General features: G+C 36.8%; 1 protein-coding gene across 4 annotated transcripts in view; it reads right to left on the minus strand.

Annotated features, from left to right (window-relative positions):
• The window catches only part of KCNQ5 (potassium voltage-gated channel subfamily Q member 5), a 291,704-nt gene that overhangs the window by 63,005 nt on the left and 201,284 nt on the right, over positions 1-27,415 (minus strand). For all 4 annotated transcript variants that reach the window (XM_035322817.1, XM_035322818.1, XM_035322820.1 and 1 more), the window contains exons 2-3: positions 24,656-24,746; positions 9,190-9,316 (exon numbers count right to left, since the gene is read on the minus strand). In XM_035322817.1, coding sequence (XP_035178708.1) covers positions 9,190-9,316; positions 24,656-24,746 — 218 coding nt within the window. The remainder of the gene's footprint in view (positions 1-9,189; positions 9,317-24,655; positions 24,747-27,415) is intronic.

Consider the following 27,415-nt stretch of genomic DNA (forward strand, 5'->3'; position numbering starts at 1 on the left):
TTGTTGCGAAGGCCTGGATAGAGCAGAAATAGCTGGGAAGAAAACCACAATTATTCCATATGGTGACCAGGTGGGACCTGTGTCCACAGGCCACCTTGCAGCCACCCTTGAGAGTTCGTGGGGTGGGAGATGTAAAAAAAGAAACACAAGCTCTGTTCAGCGCTTATCAAAAAGGGAAAAAATGTAATCTGGTAAATCTGTTAACACTACTGCAAACCCAACAAGATGCCATCCCAAAATGAGATCTCAAATACAGCAAGCCATGCCACTCTGCACAACAAGCACTCCATTTTCACCTGAAGCGAAGCAGTCCCCAGTGTGGGGTCTCACGAGCAGGCTGAGCTGGTGGCGATAAGCCTCGGGCTGAAGCAGCCCTGCCATCCCCCTGGCTGCTCCCCAGATGGCCACAGGCCACCAGAACGAGGTGGCATGAATGGGCAGCTGGAGCTGCCTCTTTCTGTGGCAGGGGTAGAAGATTTGGGCCTGACTCAAATAAGCATTTACACTGTTTCGGAACTGCTGTGGGTTGATTTAAGTAAGGTCTGGTGGACACCTTCCCTAGATGTGCTGTTGACAGCACTGCTGTCTCTTGGTAGAAATGTCAAATCCTCAATTTGAGAGTTTAAGCAAAATCTCAAAAGTAAAAAAAAAAAAAAAAAGTAATCTTTCCTTAAGAGGAGACTTCAGGTTCTGGCATCCTGGTGCATTAAGTGCTAGGTGTGGGAAGGGAGGAAATTAAGATGTGCAGGACATGCCCAATTTGCTTTCTAGAAATATGCAAATATTTCTACATAGCTGTATTATACTTGAGATATAAATACTGTAACTATGTTACACAATGTAATGATGCTACATTGTAAAATCCTGCTTAATTTCTCTATTTAACACAGCAGCTGTAAAAAGAAGGAATTTAAAACCCATACTTTTTCTTCTTGTATACGGAATTTTTTTTCTTTTTCTAGTGTAGCAGTTTGAGGGTAACCATTCAAGGGATGATCATAAAAATAGAGATTGCCTGTAATTCACACTGGACTATTGCACCCATCAGGCTTCCAGTCACTTAGCAGTGCCGGAGGCAACATGCAGGTCTCCATAGGGATGTAAAAGAATGAAAATATCTGTGGAAACTGAATTTCTTCAAGCCTTGTGATCACTTAAGAGCTCATTGCAAGGCTGGATGAAGACACCTGGCAATCAGTTTGACTATACTGAATACAGCAGTGGACAAAGCTTGCATTTTAACCTGTCATCATTGGCAGTTAACAAATTAAAACTGAGCAGAGAACAGAGATCCACATTTGAAGGAAAGAGCACTATCTCTAATCCAAATGAAAATGCCAGTTTTTCCAAATGACAACACAGCCCATCAAAGTGAGGCCATTGGTTTCAACTGCATCTACAGCACCTACACCTACACCTACACCTACACCTACACCTACAACCCTCTTCCTAGAGACCCAGCTCAGACACTGATTACCAGAATAGAAATAAATTAGTCTTCACAAAAGACAGCAAAAAAGCCACAGCATTAAGCAGGTAATGCAGTAATAATTATAATAATGCTACTCAAACTAAAACCACCAAAGAGGCTGAAAGTCATGCAGCAAATATAAGACAGCTGCACATTGCCTGCTGTTGTATGGTGCTGGGTGAATGTACAAGGAGCCAAGTAAGTACAAGGATTTCTCACTAAGTTTTCTCTATTTTGATACCACTTTCAAGCCATTCTAGAAAGAGTCCTCCAATATATGTCAAGCCGATAACTCCCTTTAGACCTCTTCAAAATTCTTCATTAATGTTCTGAAGTGTGGGGCTGGGATACCACATGAGAAAGCACAATTTTGTCCAGCTAATACCTGCAAGAGTAAATCATGGCTCAGAAAGACTGACATTTGTCTAATGTACTACACCAAGGCATTAAGATTGAAATTTATATTTATATACTGCCACAGCACCCCTAAGTATTGGCATATTAGTAACACAGAAGACCCGCTAAAATTGCGTTTTGAAATGAAGTGATACTGCAAGCTAGATACTGCTATCATCGAGAGGTTGTACATATGCCAAGGACAAGAGTAATGGGCAGTTGCAAAAGTCCAAAATAGCAAACGTCTACTTTAATATGATGCTATTATGGACCTCAATGGAAATGTTCTTAAATGATTCCAATTTCTGCCTGGAGAGTATAATTCACCACTACAAAAGCAAAAACTGTACAGCCACCAATAGAGCAAATCTTCTCAAAGAGGAGCTAAGGGAAAGAGCTGACAATGATCTGAGCCAGGAGTTGCAAAGAATGTCATGCTACCAATGCACTTGATTTGCAACATGATAGCTGAAAAGAAGCCAGGAAAACTGAATATTTTCTTGCATGTCAATTAAGTTCTGACATGTTAATCTCTTACTTCTTTAAAAATATATGTTTTTAGATGCTAGGAATGGTGAAATTTGAAAAACAAACCAGCTGTTTTACTGCTTCTGAGACTATGTACTGAGGTAGGCAGATAAGTGGATTTGGAACAATCCTGTCTACCTCTATACCTTTCACACCAGTGCTTATATTAACAATTACTCAATTACTCATTTTGGGGTTGGAGAAACATTTACACATATCTAAGGAAATTAAAGCAACTATCTTGTCTATTGTTATGATGAGAATTTAGCTAAGTAAGATAGGATAGGAATATCTGAAATAAAATGCATAAAGGTAGTGAAAAGAAAGGTATTTCTGTGAGCATTTTTATAGACTGAACATCTTTAGTAGAAACAATTTTAAAGTCAGTCTCTGAAAAATATGTGCAAAATTGAACATATCAAGTCTAAAACCAGGAAATGTTAACTGCTTCTTGGTCTGTCAGTTGCTTACCATCTTCTTCCTTTACCAAGTCACTGAAACCTTATGGCTCACAAGTGGCACTGGAAGTTCTGTAACGTATATTTATAGTATACATTTTTTTATAATATAAAATATATGATAATAAGGTACAATATATATATATTTATTGTGAGATTCAAATACTAGAGATCATCAATCATTTTAAAGACTCTGTAAATCATTTACACAATCTGAGTGAATCTGTACAGAGAATCTCACAATTTTTAAGTCATCTACCTGTGACATTTGACCTTAGGAAACTTTTCCAGTAACAGTGAACAAATTAGGAATCATTAAACATTTTAGTACAGGTACTAAGTTATATTAGTCTTATTTGTAATGGACATAACTACCTAATGCTTGAGAAAATATTTTCAATAGCCTTCTAAGAAACTAATTCTAATATCTCAAATAAATTCTTTATAGTAAAAGGTCTCTGTCTTTTAACAGACTCTGTTATAAACCTGTCTTCATTTCTTGATTTGCATCTTGATTTGTGTCCTTCACATCCCCATGCTCTAACCTACTTCATCCATTCCAGTGTGGATCTTTACTAATTTGCACTGCTGGAATTCTCTGTTTACAAATGACTGATTATTCTTTGGATGAACAAAATCCAAGTTTCTTACACAGCAGATGAATACAATTAACACCAGGTGACGGGGAAAATCAGCATCTCTCTCTGGATCAATTAAGAGCTACTTATTGATGTCTGGATAATTTCACTGGGGATGAGAGATGGCAATTTCCTGCTCCAAATCTCCCAGAGCAAGAATGTAACTATACTTTATCCAGAAATTGTATTATTGGCTATTCTATATGACTGGGAGAGAGAGGACTTCCAAATCTGAAGATAAAAAGATCCAGCTTGAGTGTAAAATATTTTTCTTCAAGAAACAGGAATTGGTATGAATGATTTTGATTTTAATTAATCATTATTTTTCAGTGAAAAAACATCTAACCAGAAAACCTTCACTAGCCTTCTTGTCTTCTTTGATCATCAGACATCTCAGAAGATGCACAGAATATGCTCAGTCCTCATAGCAAAACCTCAGTCTCCAAGCCTCATGAAAATGAAATGTGTTACTACTCACAGCTCCTCAGTAGGAAAGAACAAAATGTGAGACACAATTGAGTCAAGTTGCCCATGGTAAGTACTTTTTGGCTCAAAATAATATGACAATGACACTAAGTAAAATCAAAACCAATGTCAATCAGCAAGTACAGAATGCTGAATTCTTTAGTACATACCAGAAATAAATTTTATCATGAACTCAGCAGCAAGGGAAGTAGACAGCAAAAACAAACGTGAAAGAATCATGTCCATAGATAACGTTCAGCAGACATGATGTTTCCTATGCATCTCTAAAAACTGTATGGCCAGGATGGTCAAACATGAAGACATTCCACCAAATATTAGTTTAAAAAACCTACACAATTTGGGACCAATTTAACATAAAGAGAAACACTGTTCATTGCATGTAATTACAGCTGCTGAAATCAGTCAAGGAACTTTCAACTTCCAGTCTAAATACTACTATTGTCAACATCTTTTCGGTAGTGAAGTGGACAGGATGTTCCTGAGATGAGTTCAAGTTGGGCTGGCAGGAGAATGTTGTCAGGAGAGCACCTCAACCAGAACTTTGCTCCTGCTGGAACTTCGTCTTGCTGGGATTTATAATGAGATGTGATGTGGGATGTATCTCTTTGATCAAACTTAGTCTTAATTACAGACCATCACTGGGTTATTTAAAGTTCAAATTATTCTGGAAAGGGGCTGTTTGGATTGTTTATCATGAGCAGCAGATTTACTATCTGGCTGAATTTAAACTGTATTATATGTCCAAATACCAAGGTAGCAGACACAACATATCATAACATAAATATATTGAATTAAAATAAATTAAAGGGTCAACAGATCTTCTCATACACTAGATATAGATTTGTTTATAAAGGTTTGACAAAAGTACCGTATGATGGCTCATTATCACTTTAATTAATGAAAAATAGATTCAGCAATATTCAACTGCCACTGCTATCACTTAATGCTCTGAAATGCAGTTTGCCAGCCATGAAGTTCAAGAGCCTGATTACACATAATGAACTTAAACTTCCTGTTGGGAATTTGCTCATTCTGCAGCCTCAACAGAATTTGAACTTGTGACATTTCCATCACGCTATAGCTTGACAAGCGGTAAAATAGAAGCAGCTGTGGGAAAACTACTAATGGAGTTACTGAAATCCACGAAACGTTTCACTAGGCTTGACCATCAGTAAGTCTACTTACCCTGGAAAAAATGTTATACTGCTAGATGTTGTCTCAAATTTAAGATTCTGAGAAGATTCTGAAATTATAGTTTCAAAACCCAAAATTAAATTGAGAATTTGCATAACATTTAGGCACTAACATTCTGTGCTCAAGTTCTTCCAGCTAAATGGATGGACTTGAGATTTTTTTTTCCAAAACATAGACAGACAGCAATGGTGGAAGAGCAACTGAATTGCTATTGAAGACAAGAAAGTACTATGTAAGGTAAAGAAGAGCTACCTTGCGCTTAAACTACACGCAATAGAGCTCATAACAGCCAGAAGTTAATGAGAAAGACAGGGTTTGCTAAGTAAATACTGTTATAAACTAAGAAGGGAATCAAGGCAGTTTGCTGTCAATGCACAGGACTGCAGGCTTCTCAGAAACCAGCAAAACATGAACACTGTACAGTTAAAGTTAAAGTGAATTTAGTACAGAAGATAAAAACAGCAGAAAAAACAAATGTTTTGACTGGAAAAACTACTCTGATTACCTCCTATGCTATGGGAAGCCCTTTTCTGGAGCATTCTGATTGCAAAATACTGAGATAGGACAGACTACTGAACCACAACTAGATCTCCAATTTTGATGATTGTAAATCAGCAAAAATCATGAAGGATAATCGGAGTGGAGCCAGGTACATGATTGCTGCTTGCTACCAGATGTACCATGGGACATTTGCTATATTGGTGCCTATAAGGGCCATTCTCAGAAAAGGCATTTAAAAGCTTTTTTCAAAGGGTTATACAAAATATTAACTGATCAGCTGATGTCAGCAGCATGAGTGAGATATTTCAGTGAAACTGGGTGACTGAAGGGCAAGGCAGAAGGGAAAGCTGATACAAGAAACACAATGAGAAGACTGGGAAATCGTCCAAAACAAATCTACGGATTAACCCCTTCCCCCACTGAATATCAAGATAGGTACTTAGGTATGGTAGTTAGTACCAAGGTTCAGATAGGATTTACCTCTGGATCTTATCTATAACACAAATACTTATTTATAATTTTATTTAAAAAAATATTTATAAACACAAACCTTATTTATAACACAAATAAATGAATATTTACTTCCATGAGTTCACAAATGATGTGCACAAAGACACCTAAAAATAGTAACCTATCTTTTATATTGGTGATCTTCAGGGAGCACAGCTCCTCTAAGGCATAGCCATACGCAGAATTCTTCCTGGGCATCAGAGTCCCAGGGACTCTGTAGGCAGCAGCTGGGAAATGAGGTGCCTTGATTGCTGTGCTTCTGCACAGTATGACACAGCAACAGTGCTCTGCAGTGCTAACATCCAAGCTTCAGACTGATATGCCTGGGAAATTTAGGATTTAAAGAAGTAAACACATCTTTAAGTACATGAATATTCCTGGGAAAGTGTTTTATGCTTTATACATTATGTATACAAGCTCATACACCATCAAAGAAAATGAGGTATGGCAGGTAACTCCTGACAGAAGAAAATACAAATCAAGGTTTAATACTACATCATTATTCCCATTTTTACAGAAATGTGGAACAAGGGAACAAAACTAGCAAATAATTTGATACATATCTTCACTAACCCTGTAGCATACAGAGTTGTTGATGAACTAATCTGTCAGGGTAGTGACACTGTAGACATACTAATGTTAAGCACAGAGCTTTGGCCCTGAATACTACTTTTCTGGTTATTAAGTTATTAATGGAAAAAAATAAAGGCTTTCTGAATGTGACCCTTGAGGCAATCCTCAGGTTTATTATTTCTAGCTGTTAGGCCATTCCTCTATGTGATTTGTGTTTGATCACAAAAATAATCAGAGAACAGATCTCCTGGAGATATATAGCAAAAATAATTAATATCGAACAGACTAATTCTTCTAAAATGTTATTTTTTCATTGTAACAATAAATAGAAAGAATAAGTGAACAGATGTGTAAGTAAATAATTAAACAAATACACAAAAAGTAATAGGTCCAAACTGGCCATGTGCTCTTAAGAGCGTAGCATTGAGTTCACTGCATTTCTCCTGAAGCCATCTCTTCTCCTAGGCTGAACAAACCCAGGTCCCTCAGCCCCTCCTCACAGGACAAGTACTCCAGCCCTAAACTTCTGGAAGGAAGATGTTTTTACAGCTAGGGATCATCTATATGAACATAGGTGCAACAAGAAGAGCAAGCTACAGAACAAGGAGGCAAACCTACAATCAAGTGAAGTAAACCCTACCATTCACTGCAGCCTATGCCAGGAGACCTGCCTAAACTATTTTACAAATAGCTGAATTTGTGAAAATTCATATGGTAGCGGTTCAAAGGAAAGAGGAAAAAATGGATCAGTCACTCTATGATTGCATGTAGAGCTTTGAGTAAAGAAGAACCCTTTCATTCACTTGTCCTTGGAGTTAACACCTTATATATTTCTAGTAACTTCTACATGGCCAAAGTAGATTAATTTTGCTAAATTAACACTCTGTTGTTTTCTTGCAATTGTGTGCTGAAAAAAACTGACTGATGCAAAGTTTCAGGTGCGTCACAAAATCCTGAAGTAACTAAATCTGATTAAGGAGGGTTGCCATGTTTGCTGGTGCCATGGAAAATGAATAGCTGAATTTCTAGGTTTCCCTTGACAGGTGGCCTAGTAAAAGCTGGGAAGATTTTTGAATTTCTTTACCATGTTCTTTCAGCTGGGCTTGGCAACCTTAGGGCAAATGTGTGAAACCTGATGCCTGATGGACCTGGGTAAGATACTTCTTTTGCATCCCCCCTGCTGCCTGAACAGAACAAGCCCTGATAGTTGTTCCTCTCCCAGTCTCATAAAATAGGTTAGATGGGGCTGAGACAGCCTGTGATGTCTTTCCACCTACTCATGCACTTCTTGCTAAAACCCCTTGCTCCACAGCAGGATTTTCTCAGTGAGGCAAAGTGAGGATTTACCAGGGAATGAGGCAGGAGGCAAAAGCTTGTTTTAAACCCCTGCCCTAACCAACACTCTCATCTGCTACATCACTAGGAACTGTGTAGACCAGGACTGCATTCACCTCCATGATGTTATTGTTATTCACTGTTTACACCGAGACCTGTATGCATAACTGCTTATGTGACTCAGTTGTGCCAGCTGCTTTATAGATGTGTGGGAAAACATGTTTCCTGTCCCAGTTGATCTATAAATTAATATAAGATACAAGCAAATAAATTAAAGGCAGAAGAGAGGAAAGAGATTGAGAGACAAGGTGGGAGGCTGAGATCCTGAAGTTCTGTAAAAAAAAATTCTGTAAAAAGCTTTGCTCCAAACCATTAGAAAAGCAATAAATTATCAGATTAATTTGCTTAGCCATTCTTGATTTCTGCCTTTATTGGGAAACCAATATCCTGCAGATTCTTTTTAAAAATAGGGCTTTGAGGGGTTGTGGGCCTATTCATCATTTAAAGAATGAATTTCTAGAGCAAAGAAGGGGAGGAAGAGACTCTCAGAATCATTGTAGAAATATATCCTCTGCAGAGGATATGGAGGAATCATGATGTTGTCAGAAAACGGTATGATATATGTTTCTAGGAAGGTTTTTAAATTTAACGAAGTGTAGATATCTGTAGTCACGGAAATTTAAATAAAGAGAATACGTAATTTATGCACGTATGTGCATGGTATGTTTGCATGCATATAAAAGATATCTTGTATTTGTGGTCATTAAATGCATACAGCTCCTGTGATTTTTAGTGAGATCAACTCTCAACCTTTCATTCTTCCAGTACACATGATGCCAGCTATATGACATGCATAGGAAATTGGCTTCTGGAGAACATAAGAAACGTGCTGACTGGTACTTAGGAACATTGTGCTTTTATATCTAGAGAAGCCTTGGTCAGATGACAGTTGACACACAACTATTCTGGATTTACACCTGGTTACTTTAAACAGAATCTGGTTCTACTGGTTCTCATTTAGAAGTAAAATAGAAGGGGGAGGGGGCAGGTTTTTTTTTTTTTTTTTTTTTTTTTCTTAAACTAGAGTTTGGACACTCACCTATAACACAGAATGGTTTCCTTGCAAAGCGCAGCCTTCCTTGCCATCCTCGATATCGACAACAGCATCCAGCAGACCAAATACGAATAATAAATTCCAAACCAAAGACAACAATCATGACAAATTCCTGGAAAAGACAAATAAGAAAAATACCTTTTATTGATAACCAACATGGAAACATCAAGAAACTTATGACCACTGTGTGCGTCTAGCGATCCATCTTTATCACCAGAAGATCCCAAAGCTATGCTGGGATCCTGCTCCCCAGCATGGCCACACATTTACAGAGGAAACACATCCCACAGAGCTTCCTGGTGAAGCATCCAAGTCTAACCTGAGTAACATTAAATATCTGTTAAAATCAGCTACTAAGTATGGAATGTTGAAGGGCTGAATCCTACAGATGCAATAACAAAGCAAAATTACCCAGGGACTTTGAATAATTTTGGACTTTGGACTGAGGATGTGGTTTACATAGCTATTGAAGGATATATGTTATATATCCACATCCATAAAATTAGTTCTTATATTGAAGGCTGAATGTTTGGTAAATATAACTTCATTGTACTCCACAATAATAGTATACAGGTGAACTGACTGAGATGATGAAGATGCATTTAGGTAATCAATTTATTCCCAGAAGTAGGTTAAGATACATGCAACTTTAATTACATACAATGGGTACATAATTGTTTGTAATACAGTAAACAAATATTCACACTAGGTATATTTTCCCCTGAATAATTTGTGAATGAAAACATCCTAAAGTCTTTCTTTATTTGCCTGGCTTGCTTTTCTTTTACATTGGAATCTTCTTTAAGACTGTTCTTTTCAATAGCATCAATCTGTATATATGCAGTTGTTACTGGAAAAAAAATCAGTTCAACAGTGATTTGAACAGAATTTCAGCAACAGAGCTTTGAGTACAGTTCAGCTCTATAATTTAAGGAAATCTGAATCCCTACAATATGTAGTGATAGAGTACTTACATACTGGTACAGAATTATTAACTTAATTTAGATATTTTTCTAGGATGCCATCATAAAGTTAACCATTTTGAAATGACGAAATAAAAATTTGTGTGTTAAGCAAAAGGAGAAAAATATTTGAAGGAGGTTCTTACACGGTTCATCAAAGAGAAGAGGATAAAAGCTGTATTTTCTTTGGCAGCTGAATACATTCCCACATTCAGGATAAAGCTGTCCCTATCAGCCAATTAACTTGTTATTCCTACAGGATAAGGACTAGTGTAACACTAGTAACAAAACATTGCAAGTAAATTAAAAATAAGAATGTTTGCAAGGCTAGGGTCAATCCAATATTGACTTTTCCCCAATAAACAGTTTGCATGTTTTTAGTCTCTGAGACCCTAAAAATCTGGAAGCCAATAAGGCTGTAGATGTCACATACATCAACTCAGGCATTACTTTACTTGAACTAATGACATTAATATTTTGCCATGCAGTGGTGCTTTACAAGCTTGTGATTAACAGCAGTACATTGACATATTGTGAATTTAATTTGCTTTTGCTTTTTGCTTTCATAAAACAATTTGAAAACACAGTATTCCATAGTAAAACATGTCAGTTTTTACAACTGCATTGCATCAAAAAAGTTTTTAGATCTTAATCGGTATCTTCTTTTTCCAGTTTTGTAAATCCCATATTGAATTTATAAACCACAAAAGCAGAGAAAGATCCCTTTGCTAAAATGCAGCTAAAGAATATGTTAGTCATAGTCTTTTTTTTTTTTTTTTTTTTTTTTTTGTTAGAAAAGAACACATGGAAAAAACATTGTTATTGTGTAAGGTTTTCTTTTTATTCATCCTACTTCAGCAAACTTCATTTTAATTCCATGTACTGAGTTATGGCACAACCTTAGAAAGGATTATGTGCAAAACTGAAAAAGTTCTCTACATAGTAACAATATTTTTTAATAGTTGGCTATCATGACATACATTTCCTCATAGGAAATTCTGTGTAGGCCAAGAATAAAATGGACAAAACGCGAACTGGAAAAAAAAAAAAAAAAAAAAAGAATATGTATTTTAGTTGTATAACTACCACTTTTATAGCGTGAATTGTTAAATCTGGTTTACACATCGTTAGATGATGTCTCTGAATTTATGGGGGTTGTTGGCAGGCACCCAGGCCATTTGACATCTGATTCTCTTGATGAAGATACTTTGTTGGGGTAGTGGTAAGAGATACTGGAGGAGGGGAGGATAGCAAAGCATAAAACATCCTTTGCTTCCAATAAAATATTTTCCTTGTTAAAATCAAATCACAGTTTATTTCACTAACATTTCTGGTTTCCCTAGAAAACACACTGTGTGTACAGATGCATAGGTAAGTACTCCTCAGTAAGTACTCTGAAATGTCACAGACATCCTTCAGCCTGTGTGGGAAGTGCTGTGTGCAGGAGCCAATCCACACTGGCAGGAGCATCCTCTGTCATATCCTAGACCCCATCAGACCTTCCCAGTGGAAAGCTGGCAAGAATGGAAAGCACTTAACTACTCACAACAGACTATTCTACAGCTTCAAAGCAGTTAAATTAGTATCATAAAACTGCTGACAGAAATTGAAAAGTGTTAATTTTTGGTAGTTTAATATTCTGGTTCCTATTAGTGCTATGCAGCTTTGTTGTCATCTGTACTACCATTAGCAATTATTATTTGCTATGCTTGCTCAGTTATACAAAGATGAACAGTCTTTATGTGCTGAAAGCATGTTTGAAAGTCTCTTATACTGCGTGGTCTCATCTCAGAGACAGAAATTCTATTTTTCTCTCTCTCTCACACACATAAACACATATACATGTACCACAAAGTGAAAATTCATGGAGATATATCTGTTCTGAGGAAGAAAAGCAAAAGCGTTCTCAGATTTTTATTTTTATTTTTTTGGTGTGTGTGTGTGGGGGGGAGGGAAGAATATAAGATTTTTCTTGGAGAAATGATGTGAAATGTCTGTGTTCATTCTGTAAGAAAAATATTTACCACTTATTATACATTATAAATTTATGCAAAATGATATTCTCTTAAAATTAACTGAATTTTCTACTAATTAAGGAAATTTTTAAAACAGCTGCTATAGTTACAGTAAGTGAGCTCAAGTACTTTAAATATGGCTCTGTGCACTGGAATTCTGATTTTAAAAATACCGCATGTCTTCCACACATACCAAACTTTGGGAGGTTTTAAAATACAGTATAAGATTTAATAACAGAAAAGTCACTGAACAAAGTGGAAATAGGATTTCATGCTTATTTTTCACTTTCTGAAATAATGTTATTCCAAAATGATTTTTATATCCTGGCCACCCCTACTTTCTCAAATAACAACTGATTTTAAAGGCAATACATATCATGAATAAAATCTACAGGAAAAAAAACTTTCCTAGAAAATGTGAATGCATTCAAAAAGAAACTTCATGGCAGTATATGTGCCAGTTTTGCTGTATTTTGGATTGGTTCAGGTTGAAACCATAAGAAATTGAGTCCCACACCACTGAGAAATAAGTAGTGTTTTAGTAATCAGTGCACTCAATCACAATGTAAATTCAAATCTCTGTCAAGGTTAACTCAGGCCAGGGAATGACATTATTTGTTCCTATAGCAGCTGCACTGTCATGAGTTTCTTGGTTTTCCATGGACAAAAATTGAGAGGATGCAACCCAAATAAGATCAGGTTTTTTTTTTTTTTTTTTTTTTTTTTCTTTTAAATTTCATCTGGAATGGCTTATTAGAAACAGAAGCATAAATCTAGGCTTTTGAATAACTTGGTTGTAGTTCCTTAGCAAATGAAACAAAAAATCAGAACGTAATTGAAAAGGCATGCAATGGAATAAACCATTAGACCCCATATGATTTGTAGGCTTGCTGTAGAAATGATACCTTCCAAGTTATGTTTGTCCTACGCGTAATATGATCCAATATCATTAATTTTGGATTACTTATGAAATATAAAATAACAACTATTACTACAGAATGGGAAAATCCTCCACTATTGATAAATTTGGCTGCCTTCAAAATTCAGCAAGGCTGAATTTGAACTGATAAGCAAGTTTAGATTTACTGGCAACCTAAACCTTCCCTTCCTATTAACATTACCAGGAACATTCAGGATGCCCTTGCCTTTACCATTTCTTCTTTTTTCCCTATGTTGTCATCTTTTTCCAGTCCCAACTGCCTTTGTCCCTGCTCCACAGTTACCACAGCTGTTACTTATCTGGATATTTAAGCTTTGAGTTACCCTCCCTCTATTACTGATGCTGCAGATCCATTGGTGGATCCCTTCAGAAAGGGAAAAGTCTTTTTCCTTCTCAAAGCACAGTTCACCCAGACTGATCTCATTCTGAAAAATTTCTACATATGCAGCTCCTATCGTCACATGGAGGTATGCATATGCAAGAGAAGCAAGGCTAAAACACATGGGCTTAAAAGATTGAGTTGCTTTTGACATAAGGAATGCAGATGCCAGTGTGCTCCTGAAGATTTTTTACATCTGTATGTGCCTTGGCTGCTCTGCCACAGGGACAATGAGGATTATGTAGATGGACGGAAAATAAGAGGTCATCCAGAGCAAGGTTTCTATTAGCAAAAAGTCCTGCAGGACCTTTGTGCACGGAAGCTACAGTGAGCACTTTTATTTTTTTTTCCTATATAATTAGGGTGCTAATGACAATGAAATTGTGAATATTAGTATTCTTCTCAGGTAGCTTTTGATGATAAAGATTTCCCTAACTGTAACATTAAAACAGCTAAAAACTGTTTTTATCATAGCTTCCTTGTTCATTAACATAACTGCTTATTAGAACTTAAAATAATTGGCTGCATTCCTGCTGCTGAAATCAGGTGCCTTGGATGTAGGCCATCATTTCAAGCAATTAGAGTTATTTTCATGATTAGAAAGTTGAGCACTTTGAGCTGTTCTTATAGGCTCCTTTTTTTTTTTTTTAAAAAAAAAATTCATGAATAAGCCGAGGTTTGGATACAAGAAATCTAGCCACAAGACAATAGCTCTGCTGTTATTTTAATTATATTTCTTGTATGGAAATTGTGATATCACATATTCCAAAGACAAGTGAAATAGGACAGCAAAGCTGCAGACTTAGTACAGAGCTGACTGCCAGGTCATAGGAGAACTGGGTCTATAAGTGACATTATCAGCCCAGAACAGGAACTTGAGCATATCAAATTAATCCTCTGAAATAAGCTTTAATCAGACCACAAGTGCTTCCATACTGAAGATGACATCTCTGTAGTGTAGCTGCACTGCACATACTCATCTGGTGTAATTCAGCAGACTCTTTACGTGAACACGACAGGAGGAATAGGAAGGACGATGTTGTCTGATACCAGCTAAGGAACTGTCCCCTCTTCCCTGAAAATTCATAAACAGCGGAGTCCAGTGTTTCCAGTTGGAAGAGAGGGAGAATTAACCTTTTTTTCATTCTTTCATTTGCAGATGACTGTTTTAAGAATGTCACCAGCTGCTGAAATTTCATTCTGGTGACACATGATTAATAGTGATACTATTCAAATAACAATGCTTTATTATTCATAATAAAAGAAGAAGAGTGTTTTCTCATTCAGTTACAGGAAGAACATAACACCTCAGCTTCTGCACCCCTCTCTCAAGCAAAACAAACAAACAAACAAACAAACAAACCCTCCAGTGATTTAAAGCACTGAGCACCAGAGCTGGGCTCTCCACTTTGCACTGACACAGTTGGGAGGTAAGGGTAGTGCAATGGTACTCTGTCTCAGAGAAACCTGAGAAAGGTGTGGGTTTATAATAGCTGTGCTGTAGAAGCTGTTGTAGGACTATGGATGCTTCTGTTATACTGGCCAGTTTCCAGATTAAAATCAGTACATATGAATATGTGCATATGTTATTCAAAATAATTATGTAATTTGAATCCATTTGTTTTATCCTTACGTCAGCGTTAGAAGGGAAGATCTTTGAACTAAACAGGTAACAAGTGTATCTACAAATGCATATATACACTTCAGGAACTAATGTTTTAATTCTCTCCAACTGCAGTTTAGGAGTGAGAGAGGCAGCCATAAATCTGAAAACATAACCCAGAGTAGACCCTATTAGTGGCATATAAATCACAACCAGAGACTTCAGTTCAGCTCCCAGTGCAATACCCAATAAGCACAAAATTAAATTTATGCACTTTTTTGTCATTTATCAGTTTTGTAATGAATGTGGTACTTTTACAATACTTGCTTTTTCAAATTATGATTAAGATTTCCCATGTTGATTATACATTAATAGAGGATTATTAAGAAATCAATTCTGTGTCTTTTAATTTAATACATAGCTACAAGTACATTGACATAATATTAAAATTCCAGTCTATGCTCAGCTTTAATTAGCCACGTATTACATAGGATTTCTGCTATCCAATTCATTCTTAGCTTTTTGTAATTTTTACCTGAAATGTCATCTATCAGTCATGTTTCTTTACTCACTTACAATAGAAAAAAGTCCAGAATTTCTATGTCAAGCAAAAGCAGTTTTGAATCAGGTAGCAAAAACACTCAGCAGAATTAGGAAGCTACCATTTAATTACGTTTTTCATCATCCCTTATAGAGTATTTACCATAGCAGACCCATTTCCTAGCACTGAAATTGCACTAACCTTCCTCTGCATCCACAGAGAAAGGACAGAAACCCTAGGAGAGCTGGCAATGCCACAGAAACAAATGCCACAGAAGCTCCAGGATCCATTGCCAAAAGTGCACCCTTCCCCAATGCACCTGCAAATTACTGCACTTACCATCCAAGCGCATGTGTGGGCAAACATATTCCTTTTGGTTCTTAAATTTTGCTGGATGTGGTTCTTCCAGAAAGACCCTGGTGAAAACTAAAAACTCTTTCTCAAACTGGGAAAATGGCCATGGGAAATGCTGATTCTGCTGTTCATCACATCCATCCTACTCTTTTCCAGACACAGCATCAGTCTTAAATATCATGCTTTGCAGTGCCTCTCACTGACACCCACTGCTTTGCTCCAGATCATTTGTTTATGTCAGGTACAACAATGTTTCTGAGAAAGTTCCTGAATGGAGACAGTATTAATAGAACTCACACTATAGAATAATTCTCTGCTTTCCAAGCATTTTTGTATCTTGCCTTGTGCTTGTTCATGTTTTCTTTCCTTATAGTGAGGTATCAGCAATTAATTGTCTTATTTTAATTTTAAAATTATCTGCATATTGAAAGCAGTGAAGCTCTGTACAGCTGTACCCAGGCCTTTGCATCTCCTTTGTGTTTTCTTCACTCATTTTTTTCTGCTGTAGTCAAGTTTCTGATGTCACATGTTATAGGCAGACGTTCAAGCACATGTCTCTGTAGCTACACAGCTCACAGATCTTCCTTTTGAAATGTTTGTGAAGAATCTGATATCTTTCACTCTGTCCAAAAGAAATATGTAGTATGGGTGCCAGAGACAGCACAGTCTTTGAATCCTCTGGCATCCATGCTAATTTTGCATTGATGCAAGGGGCTTAGGCTAGTTGTTATGACTGAACACATGTATGTGAATTAACTGAGAACATTTGACATGCTATAAAGTGGAGGGGGATGGGATATTTGTTCTTTTATTCTTTGGTCTTAGTGTGCTTAGAGTTGATAAAACCTAGAGATTCTGCAAATTATATTTGCTGTGTTCTTTAAGCAGTTTTCCCAAATATTCCCAAAGCTCTTCAATGGATCTTCCCTAGAAGCATATCGATGTACATTTTGATAACTGGGAGACCTCTGGGCATCTGGGATTATGTGCTCTGAAGTGTTTCCAGTACCAAATACAGAAAGCAATTTCAAGAAAGTGCTATCTGACAACTGGTAAATTTTGGCAAATTGGACTTGGAACGTACTTTATCCAATCTGTCAAAATCCTGCTTATGCATCTGGTTTACTGAATTTATTTGCTTCTGTAATCTCACCAGACATTTCTGTTACTTGTACAAGTCTTCATTTATAATATTTTTATTCAACTTCCTACGTTCGGCGAAAAAGTTAGCTTGGTCCATCTTTTTGCTCCAATAATTAAAATTTGAAATCCAGTATACCACATCTCATGTTTACAAATTCTGCCATTTGCTTAGCATTTTTAAAGCTTTTTCTATCATCTTTTCTAGGCTTTGGAATTTTGGTCTCCTGGAAAAAGAGAAGAGCAAAACCCTTCCACATCCTCTTAAAAACATATACATATATCTCTGTGAGACATTTGTTTCCTGTGATCATATCTTCATGTGGTGCAATCAGCCAATTCCTGTCTGGTTCAGATTTGATACCAAAATTATTATCCTGTACATGACATACACCCTTTCCTTAGGCACTCAATGTAAACCTCCAAGTTTTAAATAACCAGTGCTTATTTTGCTAATTCATTGTTTTATCTCACCCTCAATTCACAGTGTCAGGACTGGACTTAGTTCCCATGTGTCTCCTTGTATTTGTCATCATCTAAACTTTAAACTTTCTTTGAATATACTTCTGCACCTGACCCTTGCAGTTAATTTTGTTATTTATCTGTATTTTGTATCTATTCACTTGATTCTGCAGTCTTTAAACTAAATCTTGTGAGCAGACCTTTTCTCTTGCTTGAGGAAACTTTGCATTTTGGCTGTAGTGAGAAATGTCTTTGCATGCTTTGTCACATCTGTACAAAGTGACTAAGTGGATTACAGTTTCTGTATGTTACTCAGATGGTGGGGGTTTAGGTTTAGATTTCCAAACAGCTTTCATGTCACTGGTGTTCTGCCTTTTTCAACATTCTTTTCCTTTTATAATATAATGTTTGGTAGACCTTTTTCTTAAACATTACAACCCCATACTTTTGCTTTCCTCTAGAGATATATGCTGCATTTCCATCTGGCAAATCAATATTTCCCTAACAAGGTCAGGTCTGAATTTCTTATAGACTTGGATATCAATCCATTTTTTACTGTTGCAATCTACACTACCGGCTTGATGACTGTTTTAATGAGGTAGTTCTTGCTACTTATACAAGAAGTCTAGAACCTTATCAAACTCTGACATGAAGCCAATGAAGTTCAATACTTCAGACTATGGCATAAACTATTACAAATCTGTGTCTGTGTAAAATATTATACTTATGACTTAGAATAGGTTTACCATGCTATCTTGTTATCACTTAAACAGATAAAAAGGGTAAAAGTGTCATGGAAGAGCAGTTGTGCAAGGAATGTTGCTCATTTGTCCTTAAAGGAGGTCAAGAACCGCTGGTTTGGTTCTTTAGGATGACGTGTTGATTAGTCTAAAGGGAGATGTGCTTTTCCCTCCTCAAATAATTATATCCCTAGTAATCTGAATCCTGACACCTCATCACTAACATTGAATTATCTCCTTTTTCTACTTTTAATCTCCAAATCCTCAAGTCGTGAGTGTTCTCCTACAGAAAGTGGCCTCTTGAAAGGCTGGCTAAAAGGCTCTTTCTTGAATAACATTGCCAGTCCTTTCTGTCTTAAGAATAAGTTCTCTGCCTTTGAAGCAATGCTAGTCTTCCTTGTGCTGGGAAAGCAAAAGGAATCAGAAACAACTCCAGTGATCTTTACATTACACAGTAAATGGAGATCTCTTCCTGGAGGACACCTGGTAAGTAGTTCTTCCTGACAAATGCTCTGACAGTGACTCTGAAACTCTCTCTTGCCTGCATTTGCTGTTGAACGCTGTAGCACTTGCGGTAACTGTTCGTAGTTATCCTACCTTCTTAAAGTGATTCAGCTATGAGATTTTTCTTTGCCCTGATTGCAGATCATATGTAATAATGCTGTTTTAGTCATCTTTAGTCATCAAACCCATTTAAGCTTTCCCATTAAAAACATAATACATTGCATTTTTTAATTACAAGAGAGAAAAATTGATTCCATTCAATGCATGATTTTTCATTCTTCTCTTTATAAAGGTTGCTTTTCATTAGTAAAGAAGAATAAAATAAAAAAAAAAGGACAAAATGTTACAGATGATATAATCAAGCCCAGAACCATGTCAGTAATAGGGTTATGCCAATATCAAGACTTCTTTTATTCTCTGATATGTTTGAAGTGTGTTTTAACACACTTAGCACCGTTGACAATCGATTTTTCATAGATACATTCACAGTTTTATATATGGTGTCATGTTAATTTGTTATGAAATCATTTTTATTGTTACTTCCATCTATCTTCATAGCTACAGTGTGTGAGCATTTGTTTTAGAGGTTTGTTGGTTGGTTGGTAGTGCCACTGCTGCCTAACAACAGGAGAATTACAGTTTTGGGGATATCTGCTGATGTGTTTTTAAATAACTTCAACACTTCATTTACATTTTTGCCTTCAGTAAGAATTCCTCCTAATAAGTTTTAGCTTTAGAAAAGTGCAACCAGAACTTAGGTTTCAGATGGAAATTAGCTCTGTTCTTGGGCAGTTTTAATGAGATCTGGTGCAAATTCTTTTGACAGTCAGTTCTGATTTCATGAATTGAGTATACATAACAGGAGAGTATCAATTTAATTAACAAAGGCATGAAATTGTTTATTTTGAAAGGGTAAGACTATATTATTTTAAAGCTAACAAGTAGTTTATTATGATACGGTTGAATTGCTTTATGCTCATGTTATCGCCTTACAATAGTAGAACATATGAATCCAAACAACAGTGAAAATATGGATGCTTTGACCTTATCAAAAATACATTTCCCTCTATTATTCTGTTTTGATAACATCAGTTTCAAATATCTAACAGGTGGAATTTTTCAAAGAGTTCTCTATAGAAATTTTGAAATTTAAAATCCTTGCTTTGATTTGGAATGAAAGGAAACATTGAAAATGAGTATTTTCTGAGAAAAACCAATTCTGAGTTTTTACAACCTCTAGCAAACTTGAAAATCACTGATTTTTTCTCATGGATTAGTTCATGTGTTTCTCTTTGGAAAAGAATCAATAGAACTGTAATAACTGCGGTCTATACCCTAGCTTTTTTGTTAGAGATGTATCTATAATTGAAATCTCTTGTGATCATTCATTTTTCCTTCTATGCATTGTTAGCCTGTCCTACAGAGCCATCCATTTAGTTCTCTGCTTAGGTCTGGTGGTCTTTTATCCATGTGTCATAAGATGATTCAAGTTCTGGGATAATAAATCTAAATCAAAATATGTGACTTTTTGAACAGAGGAATATCCATCTCTCTCTCTCTCTCTCTCTCTCTCTCTCTCTTTTTTTTTTTTTTTTTTAACATATTCTGCCCAGCCTTAAAATTTTGTAGCTAGTATTTGTATTATTACATTTCTGTGGATGGATTCACTTTCCTAGAGCAGAGACAAATTGAATATGTGCTTGCCTGCTACAGGGCAGCTATACCCTATGTTTTCTAATCAATGCTCATCCTCTTTCTACATTTCATTTATGGGAATATATTAGAAGAGAAAAATCTTAGGAAGAGCTTAATTGCTAGAAGCACTTACTAGACTCTCCTTTTGGATTCATGTAAGTGACCACAGTAAGTTTAGAAGCTAGCTGCATCTACTGTACACTGTCTGCTTTTGTCTTTGGGAACTATTTCTGCCTGAAGAACATGTTCCTAGAGAACATTTTCCGAGGTCCTTATTCTGTAGAACTGTGTATAGCTTTCTATCCCAGCTCTTTTCAGAGAAAAACACAAAACAGAATTGACAAAACAAGTTCTGCAGAAATTCATGAGTTTTTCAATCTCTCTAATGTGCATAAAAATGAGAATAATTGGAAAAAAAAAAAAGGATTACTCTGTCACTTCAAATAAAAATGATGTTTCTTTTCTACAGCGTCATTTTTACTTTTAAGCCAAGATTTCTAAAGTGCTCAAATATACAAAGAATGTTTTATGCCAGGTCAAATGAGGCATCTAATCTGATCCAAGAATTTTTCTGGACTTTCTTATTTGCCAGCTCTTTGTGGGTCAAGTCAAATTATTTTATTTTCTTGAATAGACAACAAACAAATAGAAGTGAACCAGTTATTCACATAGCTTTAGCTGAAAATGATCTTAAAATATAGAAAGTTTGATCATGAGAGCGAATTCCCTACAGTTCCAAATATACTATTTCCTGGCTATAGTCCCCAAAAGATTTGATTTTGCCTTCCCAGCCCAACTTTTACTTCCCTTGCATGTACTATTTGACAAAGAGCCAGCAAATGTACTTGTAGGAGATCAGCAATACACCAAAGATTATTTTCTTGCTGTGTTAGTTGGATTCTTAAGCTGCTTGTGGCTTTTTTGATGTTGAAGTAGATTTTATTCTACTGTCTGTCTGGGATATATCACTGCAACAGCTTGAGTGCCAGAAGTTATGTGCTCAGATGAGGCTAAAGACTAATTATAATTGTAGGTATAAGGAGTTTTATCTGATGCTCTGTTGTTAGGCTTATTATTTCTGGAAGCAAATCTAACCAAATTTGTTACTGATATAGCAATATTTTACATACACTTAACATATCTGAAGGACTTTCATTTTAAGCATAAAACCCAAATATTAAGCACATTTGCCTTGACAGGCCCCGATATAAGTAGAGGGTACCTAGGAATCCAGCAGTGCTTGTTCAGATGCCAGAACTGAAGCCCTGGCAGGGTACAGCCTGACGCAGCGTGGCAGCTTTGTGCCGGCCTTGGGAGCAGAGCTCGGGAATTTCTGCAGTCCAGACAAGTCCATTAACTGCTGCTGATGCTCAGAAGCCCTCAGCTAATACTGCTTTCCTAAACAATTATTTACTTTGAGCTATTGCACTCTGTTGTATTTTTCTGAGAGAGCACTTAGGATGCAGTGATTAGGGGCTATGTTCTCTGCTCCCTTGTAAGGTGAGGCTCAGGGAGATGGATAAATGGAACTGACTGATTGTAGAACAATAATCTCCTCAGCTCCTCTGGCCTTTCTGAGAAGGAAGGAAAGGTTTACTTACCTCATTTACACTTCCCTCTTTAACCTTCCCATGTAATTGCAAATAGCTGCAATATATCAAAAGTCACAGGTGCTGGTGCAAGCAGCAGCTCAGGTATTAAGCTGAAGAAACATTACATTAGCTTTTTAGCCAATTAACATGGCTCTAGGGGGGACCATCTGGAATAAATCTGTGAAGCAAACAGTTCACAGAAATCTAGCAGGCAGCTCTAGAGATTGTTGTATTTGTACTGTACTTCATTAGACAATAAACATCTATCTTCCATCTCAAGCACGAAGCAAAACAGTATTAAAGCAGACCTCTGATAGTTAATACAACTGTCTCTACTAAATGACACACTTGTAAGAATTGTGTGAATCACTGCAAGTAAAAGGTTGTGGAAACTCTAGTGACTGTAATTATTTGTTGGCACAGCCAAAACAACTGCTCATGACTTAATGTAGAACTGCATTATTTTCTTATTTTGTGGTTGCAAAAGCCTGCTTTGATAACATTACTAATATCAGCTAATGATTCAGTATGCAGAGAGGGAGCAAATCATGCAGCAGAAAACTGGAATAAACCAGTCAGCTTTAGCCTGCTTCTGGAACTTCATACTTTGCTCTGTTTATATTTTTCTCCATTAGAGACCCACAGCAGGAGCCGTAAAATTCGTCATCACTAGATTTATTCCTGACAAGGGTTTGTTGTACACACAGCGCTATAGCATAGAAATGTTGGACCAAGCTACTAGAGCTTCGATGCTTCAAGGATTAACTATCCATCCTCCTTGTGGTCCTCCTTAGGGACATTTCTGTGTTCAGAGGATGACAGAAGATGTAAAGTCAGAATTACTGAGATGGACAGACTCCATCTTTGAGGCCATGGCAGCAGGAAGTGCAGCAAAATTTAATGCGCCAAACCCCAAACAATGCAGCTCTGCTGATGGACACCTCTACAAGGACTGGGTATGGGCTAATGGAGCTCCTGAACCTCAACCTGACCATGGGAGCAAACCCAGGACTTCACAGAGCTCTTCCATGGTAAGGCTCCCTGGTGAGCCACAGCAAACCACAGGGAACGTTTTTATCCTCCAGCTGAGGAATCAGCGGTAAACTTACCAGCACAATCAACTAATATGCAGCTCAAGGGAAACACATATTTTCTGTCAGAACAAATGGCTTTTCTGCGACTAATTTGCATAAGCATACAGGGAAACAGACGACTTGTCAAGAATGCACCTTCTATCTGAAAATTGGTGTTTTCAGACAAAACAATTTTCCTGTTTTCTATACCAGAAAACCTTAACAATTAGTGTAATAATAATTACGACGCAATTATTTACAGAGCATTCAAACAAACTTCAATCTGCAAAGTGTTGTTCAACTATGCAAATAATGGAAGTAGATATGAGTGCAGGATTCAATCTGATCACTTTTGGCTGGTTTAATGTCATTTGATCTTTTCTCCAGGAAAATAAATAAATAAGTAAAAGGGTTAACATGGCTAGGAAGCAGAATACCTTATTTAGCATGGTTCTCCCTAATTAGTCCTGCTAAGAAACAACATCATCAGATGGTGCAGAGCACCACACTTCTGCAACTAGACAGCTCTGGACGTTTAGTTCAGGTATCTGGATGCAGGAGTACATTGTGCTTTGGAGGCATACCACACAATGCAATTATGTTTATCAGACTGCTCATGCTGTAATTAATTAGGAAGCTGTTCTCAAAACTAGTTCTTTCAGTTATATACAGTGATGACAATTAAAATGTTGGCATTTGTCAACAGTTACTTCACCACAGGCACTACCTAACAAGACACAGTCTTCTGTGTACATGGAACTGAAATAACCATGGTAACTCTGGGTATACAGTGACATTTTAATGACCACTACCACTTATCCTCAGGCCATCACTTGCAGAACTAAATGGCCCATCAAGAAGCAGATGAATAAAGTGGCACCCATACAATGCATGAAAAATGCTAAGCGCTTTTAGGGATTAAAGCCATTTATATCTACCTCAGAAGGGAAAAAAGAGAGATAAACATAACACAAAGCATGTATTATGAAGAAATAATGAAACTACCACATCCTACTGCAGCAACTGCCACTAAAATGTCAGTATCCACCAATAGCTTGCACAAATTGGTATCTAAGATACCAAAATTATTTCCTATTTTAAGTATAAGTGCCTCTTACTACATACTGACTTTATAAATGGCAGCAGCAGTATCAAAGGTCTTTCATGCTCAGTCACTGCCAAACTGCAGTAGAAAGACTATTAGTAACTAAACACAGCAATTCTCAAGTAAAAAGAGGATGCAGTACAGTACTTTATTAACACTTACAGTCTTGACTTTTTTTTTTAAAGAAAAAGATGGTAGAATTCTCTTTTTATTTCATCATCATGATAAAAAGTCTGGTTTCTTAAAGTATTCAAGAATTACATTATTCTCTCCATGGTGAGGAAGAGGATTTGAATGTATATAAAAGTATCTGTAAAACTGTCTTGTATTTAGAAGTTTCACTTACCAAAATGAAGAGACAACCAGAGGCAAGTTTTGTGTGTTCAGGGATAGTGGAAAACACGGACAAAATCAAGCAACCAAACACAAGGAGAAAACTGAAAAAGAAAGAATATTAATAATTGTTAATGATTTTCAGATCCCTGACCCAGTAGATCCTACTTCACCAACATTAATAGAAGACTATCAATTAACAGTCTTTGTTAAAAAAAGGGAATTCAATTACTACTTAGCTCACTAAAGGCTTTTGAACAGCCTTTTCAAAGTTCTAAAGACTTTCGTGCAGCACCAGTAGAGGCAATGTAAACAAACATAAGAATCAAGATTTTCTTAGTGAAACGACTTATTTATAAGATTTATAAGACCTATTTATAAGATTTTCTTAGTGAAACGACAGACACTTCTTTTGATTTGTCAGCCCTGTGCATTTATCCAGTCCAGCTACTCTTAGTGGCTCAAAAGATCAATAATGGGAGAGTTCTCTCATTAGTCTGAAGGATCGTTTCTCCCACAGTGGATCACAGATGTCTGCTGTATATGATTATCTAAGAGCTAAGATACATATTGCATCTAACTGCTATGACTTTTCAGCAGAATTCATGTACAAACTAACAGAATTTCAAAGGCAGCTGGGCTGTGGCATCACTACCCTAAATGACTAGCTTCCATTCTGGGAACAAACTCAGTATCATACAATCAATGGAAGAAGTTAAAGCATAGGAGTGAATCAAGAGGGTTTTACACATGTGATCACAACTGGGAAAACATGACCACAGTTTTGAACTTGCACTCTTCACGGTACTGACAAATGAATGCAGGAGAAGCAAAGCACCAACACACTGTCAAATCTCTATGTGTGGAAGATATGGACACCCCATATCACTGTAGAAATTCTTGTGTATCCCATGCCTGTTTCTTGCAGCATATAGCACACATGTGGCGTTTACAGACATGAGCCTGAAGAACTGGTATTTCCCTGAAGCCTGTAACATGGATGACAAGGAATATCCTTTCCTACAGGATTGCTTTGCCAATAACAATGCCAGTGTGCTGGTGAAAACTGTTTTCTATGAAACGGATCAGAAAAAAATTCACTTCACCCACAATACCATGAACTGCATAAGCAGCACATTGAAAGATACCATTCAGTGTGCAAGGAATGTAGTGCATGTTCTATATCTTAAATTCTAGCACTTGCACTGTGTTTTGCAAGTAGTAATAACTGACTCTATCAATATTTCACTACTTTCCTCCTTAAAATACTCATCAATCATTCTGGGCAATCAATCAACTAATAAAAAGTCAGGCCTTTGGCTTCTCTCTGAATTGCTGGGACTCTTGCTAGACTCTCGCTCTAACCCTGCAGGAATGTGTATTTCAGTTAATATGGAGATATATCTGCAGGAAAGTATGAATGGCTCCTTCCTGATACAAAAGGGACTGAAATCTCTTCCAGAAACATGAGAGAGAGATGGACAAACTGAAGTGAGGCCAGTGGAGAGTCATCAAGGTGGTCAGGGGCTGCAGCTCGAACATTCATGAGTGGCTGAGAGAAGCTGGGTTTGCCCACCCTGAACAAGAGGAGGCTAAGATCTCTGACTGTCAACTATCCAATTCTGGTTACAGAAAAGGCAGAGAGGACACAACTTGAAGGAAGGAAAATTATGATTAGTTATAAAGGAAAAAAAACCTCAGTGAAGCTGGATGAGCAGTGAGCTAGTTGACCAGCAAGGCAATATCTGTCCCTGGAGATTTCAGAACTCAGCTGGGAAAGGCCTTGATATGACTTTGAAATTAGCTCTACATGATCTGAAGAAGCCCTTTCCAACCTAAATTATTCTTTGATTTTAACTACTGGATACAAACATTAATACATTATTGCATCTGCCCACATGTGCTTCAGGAGCTAAAATTGCTCTTCCCTGTATACTGACTTTCCATTATGCAGTAGTGCAATAATATATGTAGTACATTAGACAAAAATGTAAGTCCATTTCTTTGGAATTTCTCTGAGAAAATCTAATGTGCAAAGGAGTAACACATTGGAGGCATATGCTGTAGCACGTCACTTAACTGCAGGGAAGAAGTTTTGTTCTGAAAATCAAATCTGATAGGAGTTTGTGTATAAACTCTATCAAGAACTGTAAATAAAATGGTGGTTTCATGGTATGCTGGAGGGTAAAGCAGTCTCTGTCACATACCATTGGCAAATCTATCTTCAAGACTAAAGAAGGATAGAGATCAGCAGATACTTGCTTAAAGATTTCATGAAAGACTGATACAATTCACAAATATCCACCTTGTGAGCAAGTTTGTTTCCCTTCCTCCCACTTTTGTTTTTTAAGGAAAATCTCCCAGAACATTGCTGGTAGTTTCAGCTTCTGCAGTCTTCAGATACAACCCCCCCTCTAATTACATCCTACCGGCACAGTCATAAATGTAGTTTCTTCTAGTTAAGGCTTGCACAGAGGGCAAAATAAAATTAAGAAATGACTAAGAATTTACAATAAAAGGTTGTCATTTCCTTTTGCTGGATTTCTTTAGTCCCGAATCAGTTAAAATTACATTTTCTTGCATTCTTTTTTCTTATTTATTAAAAATTGTTCTTGTTTAGTTGTATTCCAGTAATACCAACTAAATTCGAGGCCCAGTTGTACTGGGTCTTGTCCAAACACACAATACAAGTTTTCACTTGGAAGAGATCTCTTGTAGCATAATTATAGAAAACAAACGCAGTAGGAAAAAGAAAGTTTGTTGTTCCCATATC

The sequence above is a fragment of the Oxyura jamaicensis genome, chromosome 3, assembly GCF_011077185.1.
Source record: "Oxyura jamaicensis isolate SHBP4307 breed ruddy duck chromosome 3, BPBGC_Ojam_1.0, whole genome shotgun sequence".
Classification (NCBI taxonomy): Eukaryota; Metazoa; Chordata; class Aves; order Anseriformes; family Anatidae; genus Oxyura; species Oxyura jamaicensis.